Genomic DNA, 11799 nt, shown 5'->3' on the forward strand with positions numbered 1-11799 from the left:
CAATCCCCATTTTGCGTGCGTGCGCTGCCAACATGTTATGTCCTGTTCGGACACCCATCATGGTTCTGCAGTCTCTTCGTGCCAACGATAGTATAAACTAGTAAAAAAAAATGTGATTAAAACATTGACGGATGCAACCTGAAACATACTCAAATTTTTTATCACATCCATAATAATTTTTTTTAAGTTTTGCCCGATTTCAGAAACTAATAATAAGCTTTTCACAGCGAGTTTCCACTTCTAACAACAAAAGCATAAAAAACATGCGCAGGTATGATAAAAGGTGGAATAAAAGGTCACCTGAAATGCAAAAAGACGTAACAAGTCGGCACAAATATTTTTTCGCCGAAATATTAATTTTTACGTGAAGAGTTGCTCGTTCACGACTATTACGATTCGAGCCCAGGTTTCTGATTCTGAGATTTGGCAAAATACTGTCGGTCTATTTCAAATAACATAGACAATAAGAGGGGATAACACGTTATAATTGCAGCGAGTGTGAGTGACAGGAGCGCGTCTTTTCTTTTGCCAAAATACGATGATAAGAGAAGGTACGCCCCTGTTGCTCACAAACGCTACAATTATATGTTGTCCCTTCTTATTATCTAGGTTCTTTGTCTATAAATAGGGTGACCGATTTTGAGGAAATTGTCCCGCTGAATATTTTTTAAAAGTCGGGATTTTTCATATTTGGACCGATTAAATACCGATTTTCTGGGTTTTCTTTATTAATTTAATAGGAGCCTCCGTGAATTCTGGCCCAAAAACCATTTTTCTGAACAAACGTGACAGCAGTTTAGTTATCACAAAAAACATATGGCCTTATTCATAAAAAATAAAGTAGCTTTATAAAAGGCTTATAAATTGGAAAATATATGAAAACGTCAATTTATAAAGCTCTTGAAACCTACTTTATTTTTTATGAATAAGGCCAATAGAATATAAGGGAGCTATAAATATAGCCAGCATCCTTATATTCTATGATTTTTGGTCATTTTGTCAAACTTCTACTCTCGCTATATTACAGTCTACCATTCTTGCTTCATTTTGAGCTTCTTGTAACCATTTGTTCAGTTTGTTGTTTTTTTAGTCAAACATTACTAACTTGAATTTAGTAAAATTATAAAAAATAATACTAGTTTCCTCAAAAAATGCAGAGATATGAATGCAGGGAAATGCGATAATTTTTCAAGTTTTTTCTCTTTTCTTGTTGTTTTAAATAAAACTATGGTAAAATACTATGTTAGTCTTTTTATTATAAAAACAAAATTACAATTACGGATTCGATGCTTTAGAAATGTCCCGTTTTTTGTACACAGAAATCTGGCCACCCTATCTATAAACTATTAAGAGCTGATTATTAAAAAAAACGGCAATTTTTTATATTAAATAAAAAAAAATTAACAATATTTTATTTAAAAAAATTGTGTGGTAGAATCTGGAAAAAATGTGGTAGATTTCAAAAAATTGTGGTAGATCTCAAGTTTTGGAACAAACTTTTTACAAAAATTAAACAAATTCTGCAAGGTTTCACATAAATTGCAAACATTTTAATTAGAATCTAAAAAAAAATTAATTTTAGTATAATAAAGTGCAAGATTTAAGTTGCTAAAATTGCGTTGAGTTTTGGCAATTTTTTTTCTTGAACATGTAAAGCAGTTCCTTCTATATCAAGATATTTTTTGAACATATTTTAAAAGATTTATGCAACCTTACGGAGTGCTGCCAGCTTTTCTTTTTATCACATCACGATGTAGCGAATAAATGTGGCACGTTTCAGGAAACCGCTACTTGCGATTTGCCGATTTTGACAATTCTCAAGTAAAAGTAAACAACGCTTTAGAAACTTTAGATGCACTAAAATTTGCCAATTCTTTCTCAAAAATCGCCGGCTTTTAACATTTTCTCTATTAGTTCTTTTTATAAATCATATATTTTGGAATTTAAAGCAATAAAACCACGTTTCCTGTCAAAAAATCGAATATTGAGATAATTTAATATTTTACAGTTTATTTTATAATCCCATTCTGCCTGTTGTTAGTGTTAAGTGTTGGACAATTTTTGCTCTTAAAATTAAGAAAATTATGTCGAGCAAAAATAAAACTACTCAAAAAAGCGAATATGTGGTAGATTTCAGACCTTGTGTGGTAGATGTGGTAGATGCTGAAAAAAGTGGCAGATCTACCACAATGTGGTAGAAGTGCGATCACTGGTTCAGAGCCACTTTGAGAGAGTAATTTTTGTTTCTCACTAGCAGAGATCGCCCGGGCGAGTTTGTGAAAACTGTCAAACTGCCATAAGAAGAGGAAGTAGTATAAAGATTCCAATTTTAACTAATCAATATATGTATGCCGTTTTTCCAAATAATTAATTCATTAATATGTGGAAAACAATTGAGTGACTTTAATTAAAATTTTTGCGCTCTCCTGGTTTTTTTGGGCAGTTTATTCACTTTTTTGAGAGCATTTCGACTGCTGCTCGAATGGCTGTCGAGATAGGTCGATCTTCCACTCAGTAGTAGATTTCGTACTTACGCTTATTTGCCCAAAGCTATCCTTTTGAAAGTTTGTTCAAATTGGATTTGAACTGTAAAAATTTGAAATATCTGTATTTTGGACTTGTTTTTTAACAAGTATTTATGTATCCATATTACGTACATACTTATGTATGTTTGTAAAGAAAAATATGCCTTCAATAGCAATTAAAAAAAAAAGGTAAACTCCTTTCCATTTAAGGTTCCATTGGCTCTAAAGCCGTAGATGAGGTGTTTGTGGTCGATGGTGTTGATGACGCTGACGCAGACGCTGGGTCTGATGCCGATGCTGATGCCGTCTCTACTTGCATGGCTTGTTGCGATTGATTTTGTTTCTGCTGTTGTTGTTGTGTCCTCTGCTTCGGTTTTGGCCGGCGATGTCGCTGCGATTGTTGCTCCCTTTGCTGCCCTCCATCACCCTGAGGTTGCTGCTGCTGCGATTGCTGTGGCGATTCTTGAAATTGCCGTGGCTGATGTTGACCAACATTATTTTCGTTACGCGCTCTGCGTTGCTCACCACGATTTCTATTTGAATTTTGTGGTCTTTGGGAGCGTTCACGCAGCTCTCCTCCACTTTTTCCAACTTCTTCCGATTCCTGCCGTGCTTCTTGATTCTGGGCTTTTCCTTGACGTGACTGTTTTTGTCTCTGGTGACGTTGTTGTTGTTGTTGTTGCGTGCGACCTTCACCGCTTGGTCCTGCATAATGTGATTGTTTTTGCTGCTGCTGCTGCTGTGCACTACCACTCCAGCCCCTCCAGTACTCTGTGGTAGTGTTGGGTTTCTGCACGCTGAGATGAGGGATAGAGAGCATGGAGAGAGGTGGAGAAAATTGTATAACAAACATTTTGTTTGAATATTTTCTAAGGCAAGATGAAAATGTAAGAAAGTTTAACTTAAATTTAGTGGTTGTCTTAACTTACATAAACACTAAACATAAAGAGAAATCTAGAGAAACCGTACCAATTAAGTAATACAGAACTGTGGATAAAGTGTAAGCGCATACTGCCGCTTTACTGCAAAGGAATATGTACTCTTTTCACCGAAACTATAATTGATAGAAATTACCAATTTTCACACGTTCCCACGACTATCGGGTCTACGTAAACGGAACGACCCAGATTTATATATGGCCAAGGACTGTCACTACAGCAACACTCGCCAAAAGACTCTTTGGGGAATTTGTATGCTGTTACAACAACAACAACAACCAATTTTCCTAGCAAATCCGAATTGGACAGAAAAACGTGTTTAAGTATTAGGGTGACCAAAGATAAGTAAATTCGGAACTTCAATGCTCTCACTTCTTAGGATTCTTCTATATCTAAAAAAATATACCCCTGTTTTTTTTATTTAGAAATCAAAAAATATGAAAGCGCTCAAAGTTTTCCATGTATTTTATATAGGGAAAAAAAACTTTTCGTAGAAATGATATGGAATTCTTGAAAACCAATATTTTTTAATCGGAAAACTCTGGTTCTCTTTAATTAATTTTTGTTATTTATCCCCCATTGCATTTTCTGGCATTTTCTAGGGGTTTTAGCGGTCCTATAAAATATATTCACTGTGAAAAAATGGTTAAAAAAATAATCGGCTATTATTATTGGGAATCTCCTGAAAGAAACAGTTTTCCGCTCAAAAAATATTGATTTTCAAGAATTCTATACCATTTCTACGAAAAGTTGTTATTTCCCATATAAAATAGATATGTACATATGAAGCTTTGTGATTTTTTTATTTCAAATTAAAAATCGGGTATATTTTTTCGGTATAGAATAATACTAGGGAGTGAGAGCATAAAAATTCCGACTTTACTTTTTCACATGCATTTTTGGACCACCCTATTATGTATACTAGACATTTCCAACAAACAGTCTGTTGTAATCCGTTTATGAGCAAGCGGACAACGATTTTATATATGAAAGGTATTTGGCTTTGGTAAGGTAAAACTTTCACTACGATTAACATTATGTGTAAAGGATGTTAAGGTTATGGTTATAGTAAGGGTAGCGGTAAAGGCAATGATAATTGTAGAGATAACTGGTAATGGTACGATAATTAGTAATTTTTAATGGTAATGCTAATGACAATGATAATGTTAATGGTAAAAATAACATTTAAGGTAATGGTAATGATAACTATAGTGGTAACTGTAAAGGTAAATATAAGTACATGTAATGGTAATGGTAACGAAAATGAAAACAGTAAGGTATCGACAATGGTGATAGTAATGGTAACGGTAATGTTGCTGGTAATGGTAATGATACTGGTGATGGTAACGATGCTAGTAATGGTAATGATGCTGGTAATGGCAACGGTACTTGTAATGCCAACGGTAATGGTAAGGGTAATGTTTCGAAATAAATAAGTATGTATGCACATTAAGGTGGAGCGGAAAGAAAATGTTGGATTAGAAACTCTAATTGCAAGGGATCGTCGTAGGCCATTAATTTTAGTATAATACAGTGCAAGTTTAGAATGGCTACCGCTGATTTTTCACTTTTTTGTATTGATGGTGCCAAGCATTTTCTGCCATACAAAATATGATCGACAGAGTTGTTTTATTGGAGAAAATGAGCAACATCTTCATTCTTAGCTACAAAAAGTTAATGACCTACAAAAGTACATTACTAGAATTTTTCTAAACATGATTTTGATAAATAATGTTACGCAGAAAGTATTAACCGATTTCAATAAAAATGTAGGGGTATTCTATTGACGTCTAAAGGCAACGATCCCTCCCCCTATTAGAAGTTCGAAACGCAAAATGTTTTGCTTCCGCTCCACGCTAATGTACATGTAATGTTTTTACATACATTTCAAAAACAATTTTTTTTCCTCTATACCAAAACAAAACGTAAAAAAAGGTAAACAAAAGTGTCAATACATGGACCACTTCGAATGAAAAAAATTAAAATTTAAACCCTGCAGCTGCTATTTATTCAATGTAAAAAAGTCTAAAACACAAAGATAAATAATATACTTACTCCACAATAGAGTCATCAATTGGATCCAGCGTCATTAGTATGTGTAAGCTAGGAACTTTACGTTTGGCTACAATCGGATCCAAACCATCCGTCTGTGGCACCCAATGCTCTTCGATGCTAAAAAGGGAAAAATAATACAAACAAACACATTTTTCCTGCCTAGTTATCTGTGTACATATGTATTTAGTATCTACATGGTCGAAAAAATGATAGCCGCACTACATATTGGTAAGTTTTAACATATTATTATTTTTGTGCTATTTAATTTTAGTTATTTTTTTATAAAAATAGGTATAGTTCGTTCTCTAACAAAAGCCTTGTAAATCCAAGTTTCAAACTTTGTGCGATATTAAAAAACAAAAAAAAAACGATCAATAACACTGGTTTACAGCAAAAATTTTCTATATATGCCTCTATCCAATTCCTATGTAGAATTGGTTGGTCATTCCGAAAATCAAGATAATTTTTTTTCTATGAATAAATTTTCGAGATACCGATTACCGTTATTCAGCTTAAAAAATAGTGAATTCACTTAATCACGTATATCTTACGAACCAATTGAATAATCGTAAGACGGGAAATGAAAGCAAATCAAACCGTATATCAAAATCTTTAGTTTCTGAGACATTAATTGATCATTTCTGAAACCTCTTGTTTTCGATGCAAACACGCTGCCTACTTAGGTGTACGTGGCGTATGAGTAACACTCTTTTCTGCTCATATTTCATACAAAAAATCCTTGCGCATTTCCATTTGACCAATCATTTTCTTCTTATTTTTCCATCGATTTTCTTCAAGGAACAGGCTCTAACACAAGTGCAAAACATTTACACAGAAATTGTTTTTTTTTTTAATTTAGTCCCTGTTAAAGTTTGATATTTTTACATTTTTCCATAAAAAACGAAAAAAAAGAACAAAAAATCTGGAATGATTAGTTAATTTCTCAGAAACTGTCAGGGCTATCGAAAAGTGATGTATATAGGGTTTGTGGAGAATGCAGTATCTCGTATTATGATTATTTAATTGGTTCGAAAGATATACCTGATTAAGTGGTTCACTTTTATTTTTTTAAGCTGAATAACGGTAAATAAAAGTCTCGAGGACGTATCCATACAAAAAAAAAATTGACTTGATTTTCGGAATCAGCGAGCAATTCTACATATAAATTGGATAGTGGCGTCTGGAGAACAAAATCAAAATTAAAATTTTTAAAATCTTTCGTAAAAATTTCGAGCTTGATTATAATGTTTTCGATCACTGCATATATGTATGTATAAATGACCCAGAAGAGCAGTCACTTCAACTTACGTTATTTGAGCCATACGCGTCAATTGATGTAGAGGATAGCTCCGCTTTAATATTTCAGCGCAGGACACTGTCTTCACTACACCGCCTCCGGAGCCACTCCAGACAACTGTACGATATTCGCCCTTGTCCAAAGCATTCTTTGCATAGCTGATAACATTGTGTACCTTTGTGCCACCTCTTACCTGCGGAATGATCAAGTATGAATATGAAAACACATATGTACATAAATACATATGTATGTATGTGTAAAAAGGCTAACGAAAATATATGTATGTACATAACAACATATTTATTAATAGAAATATAAAATAGTGAAAGTTCTTACATGCATCCAGAGAAACTCCTTCTGTGGTAACTTGGGCAAACAATCATCGAATGGCAAATCATCTTTAGTCAATTCTTGCTCGATATTTTCTCCTTTCCGATAGTGCATCATTTTTTTTTTTGGGTTTAAACTTACTTTTTATATTAAATCTGGAAAGATAGAAAAAAAACGCAGCAAATATTACTAAAGCGTTAAATATTTATGTTTGTATATAATCGCCGTCATTTTTAACTGACCACCAACGCATAGCGCTGTGGCGAATGAGACTAATTCAAGTGCTGAAATTAAATTATGCTGGCCCACTGCGAGTATTTAATTCCTCAGCGTATCCTGTCAAGTTATGCGTTCACCATGTTTTTCATCACCACTCGTTTTATTTTGCTTAAGGAATTTGTAAAACAATTTCCTACAACAAATTGGGTTAACAGGGTGAAGGCCATTGAACAGTGTGATAAAGTTAAAGGCCGCTGGCTCAAAATACTTAGTAGGAGGAATAAATATTTAGAAGTTTCATCAATGTACATAGTATGTCCCAAAAAAATCTAAATATACACACATACATATGTACATATGGCGGTATTTTAAATACACTTCATATTCGGATTCATATAAGAAATCTCATAATAGCACAATTTTTTTTCATAAATGAGGACTTGTCAACCCAATTGAAGTACATTATAACCCGCGTAACTAATATTTTTTAATTGCTACTCTATTTAAACCATATTTTCAAAATTGTTTTCTATTAGCCTGGTCAAGTTAGATGTTACGAACGTCATTATAAATGAAATGTGAAAAGTCCTTGATCCCAGATCTGTAAAAAAATTATTGAAGGTCAAATGTCACAAATTGATTTTTACAATTTTTCAGTTAAACTGTAAGGTTTTTTTCATAAAAATAGATTAGACCAAAAGTGTAGATCATGCAATTATCTCTAAAACCCCCTTTATGACACTTTTATTCCTAAAGAGTCACCATTTCTGGGGTATAACGACTCGATCGACATCCATTTTGTAATAATTAATTTAACTTATAAAACACTTTGAATTTAAGTTAATTTTTTAACAGGTGGTAGTATATAAAATTAAATCTGTAAGGCCGGGGCCACCGGGCACTTTTCCAAGAACCCACATTTTTTCCATGAGTCCAGTACTCTACCGCAAATACTTCCAGAGGTTTGTACTAAATAACTTTTCGTAGTCGGAATAATTAACTTTATTTCCTCTAAATTTCGGTATTATAGCCACGCGCTAGCCTTTAAGGGGTGATTCTGTATTTAAAAACAATACTTAGATTCTTTTGTTTAATTTGATTTCGATATTTCGTATAGACTCCTTTAGATACGATTTTTATCTTTATTTAGCCGATCAAAAAGGGTAAAAATCTCATGATAAAATCCATCCTGTTCTAAGAATAACCAACGCTAAATATCTGGCTTCGTTGCAGGGGGTGAGCAGGCCACCTACCCACCGAACTTCTCGGCAATTCTATATATACTATATTAGCCAAGTTACCAAGCTAGCGGATTAATCACACCTTTTTAAGGACTGAGACCAACTGCAACCGAACTATGCTCAGACAGTAGTATTCGTACATGATCAAGCCCTGAGAGGATTTTGTTTCACCTAATCACAAATTATTATCAAAATGGGTTTAAGTTAACAGTTTTTGGTCACAAATTCAATTACACTTATAATTTTATATATTTACAAACTGATCTTTAACATAATTCTCGTTCCTATATATAAGTTTTGCCACAAAGTTGTTCTTAAATTATTTTAATCCCTTAACTTCTGCCGTATTGGCAATTCGAGGTTAAAATGTTCTAAAGAAATGTAAGAAAACTTCCTCGACTTAGAAAACAGCAACAATATCAGCTTCGCAATTCTGCAAAGATCGCCTCCTGTATAAGTGCTACTAAACGATTGAGCACTAAAACACCTCTGTAAACAACAAAAGTTGTATCCATGCATGCCCTTTGCTTTTCGAGGAAAGTATTTCACGACAGTTGTTAAACCCCTTTCGAGTTAGCGATGAGGAATATCGTAAGCAAGGGATGCGCCACCTATATAAAAGTTCACACACCAATCGACGAAGATGAAAAGCCGCCTAGAGGCAGTAAATGGAACAATCATACGACAATGATCTATGATGCTCGACTGCTCGAGGTCGGTAATACTGCGAAACGTTTTATGTCAATGACTACTTTTTCTGATATAATGAATCATTTATATTCGAGATTTTCGAATTGTTTTGGGCTTGATAAATTGTTTGAAAGCTCAAAAACTGTGAAGGGTCGGCTTAAAATCTAATGGCAGCCGTGAACTAATTAATTGAGGATAAATTGATTTTGTGTGGTACAAAAACAGAAAAGAAGAATTTTCTTGCTTAAAAAAAACATTAGGAATTTTTTATTGGGTAGGTTCAGAAGGCGCAGCAGTTGAGCGCAACCGTTGCTAAAAAAATCAGTGATAGTAATGCGTCTTCTGAACGGCTTGATACATTATCTGTCAAATTCAAAACACACAACATGTTGTCTCAAATGATCAGAGAAATATTATGATCATCTAACACGCAACTGTTCAGTTGATCAGAAGTACATAACAACGCGTTCAGAAGGTGCAATCGCAACAGTTACTGAGCTGTTGCGCCTTCTGAAATTCAAATAAAAAAATTATTTTTCACTTACATAGGTTGCTTTCGTAAAACTGGCTTCGAGACGATATCTGTCACATTTTTTTCTGTGTATTGTATGTAGGTACACTATAGCCCGGTAATTACGTACATTTTGATTATTTAACTGATTTTCTCCGACAAATAGTTGCGAAAATTGAAAAAAGATACATCTCTGTGAGCTCAAAATTTCGGGATATTTCGAATATCATGACGAAATAAAAAATAGGTGTTTTCTTTTTTTTTTAATAAAGAATGTAAAAAAAATATATATCTCACCAAAAAAACATTGAGGTGTAAATTTTTTATGGAATGACCCATGTATATATCGGTCCATGAAAATCAAAGGGACGTGCCCAATAAATAATATTTATTGCATAAAACGATGTGGGAGGTAGTAATTCGATGAAGCGCATCATATCAATCAAAAATTGAGTTTTGAATTTTTTATTAGAATTTTGCATTTCAGCTGACGATGTTAGTTACGGCTATTTATATTTCATAATATATATTTGCACTTACAACTAACTGAATTGCCCGCCGATTGGAAAATAGAAAAAAAAATCGCTAAATATTCGACACGTTCAATTTAATTAAATTTTCATTAATGAACTTTTGTGCACAACGTTCAAGTGTTTAGCGGAGAAACTGCCATTCAATTCAGCATCTTTGTCTTTTGCAGCCTCATTTCTTTTCTTTGTATGCGCATACACATACTCATTTACATACATTCATATACCCATATAATAGACATACATACATATTTACATGCACAGGCCCGCCTACATTGGCCACAAGTTCACTGCATTTCGAAAATGGATGTGTACAATTGTGAGTTGGCAATAAGGACATGCCAGACACACATACATACATTCCCCCCACGCAACTCGGAAGCACCAACAACAACCACAGTAGGACTACAGCAGCTGATAGGAATGCTTGAGTAGAATGCGTAAAAATTCCTAAACATCAATAACGCGCATCACCAGCACGCCACTTCGAAGCAAGTAAGCAACCAATGTACTCCAATGAAGATTTCAAGTAGGTATTCCTTTTCGCCCACACAATTTACCATTAAATAGTCATAACTTTGTTAACAATAACGTCAAATCGGTAACCGCAGTTAGCGCAGCCATCGATGCCACGCACAATAATTCAATTTACGACAATTTGCTCGTACTCGTATTAATAAAGAAGAAGAAGAAAGAATTGGCAGTTAATAAGAAATTTAATGAGTACGAGTATGAAGAATATGATGAATGCGTGAGCCTGCCGTTGTCACAAATACTTTACGCGAGTCTTTTCTCCTCGACACCAGCTTTGCCGGCCTGCTTTCTCCGGACGATGATGCAAATGTATTTTTAGCGCATCCTTGTGAGCCATACATACGCATATGCGCCACTTGTACTGCGCATGCACACATTTCTTTGCAGGAATTCGTTAGGAATTTGAGCACCCGCAACCAGTTATGTATGCACTCGTAGCTGTCAAGTGGTATGTGGTGTGGTTCTCACGTTGGCGATTGTTATGCGTGGAGTGTATTTATTAAATGCTGTATTATTGACAGCCATATTAAAGCCGATAAAATTTTCAGTTGTTTAAATAAAACAGTTGGACAGAAAACATATTCTCATATACATATGTATGTATAATTGTACATTAGACCGTACCACCTTAAAAACAAACAAAGAAAAGTTCCCCGAACACTGCTGAACCTAAAGTGCTTTTACAAGGTGATTTCGAAATTTTTTGCTTGTTTGTGGTCGAAGAACCCAGGCATAATTACATGTGCACACAAATATTTAACAAAGCTCCCTTTCGGTTCCTATATTCCATTTCATAATTCATATGCGAATCGGTTAATTACCAAAGGGATAAAAAGTCAGCATTTTTCCGATATGGCAAATTTTAAGCAGTTCAACAGAGCTCCTTTAAACGAACCGAACTGCATCAAAGTTGAAATAACCAAAAAATG

The 11799-nt window shown here is 34.2% G+C and overlaps 1 protein-coding gene across 1 annotated transcript in view; it reads right to left on the bottom strand.

The window, feature by feature from the left end:
* Positions 1-2591: 2591 nt before the first annotated feature.
* Positions 2592-11799, bottom strand: part of LOC118742793 (alpha-protein kinase 1) — a 47631-nt gene continuing 38423 nt past the window's right edge. The window contains exons 2-5 of the mRNA XM_036475139.1: positions 7152-7300; positions 6827-7008; positions 5519-5635; positions 2592-3322 (exon numbers count right to left, since the gene is read on the bottom strand). Coding sequence (XP_036331032.1) covers positions 2731-3322; positions 5519-5635; positions 6827-7008; positions 7152-7262 — 1002 coding nt within the window. The 5' untranslated portion in view covers positions 7263-7300 and the 3' untranslated portion in view covers positions 2592-2730. The remainder of the gene's footprint in view (positions 3323-5518; positions 5636-6826; positions 7009-7151; positions 7301-11799) is intronic.

Source organism: Rhagoletis pomonella, unplaced genomic scaffold (assembly GCF_013731165.1).
Source record: "Rhagoletis pomonella isolate Grant_MI unplaced genomic scaffold, Rhpom_1.0 Rhpom_scaffold_00007, whole genome shotgun sequence".
Classification (NCBI taxonomy): Eukaryota; Metazoa; Arthropoda; class Insecta; order Diptera; family Tephritidae; genus Rhagoletis; species Rhagoletis pomonella.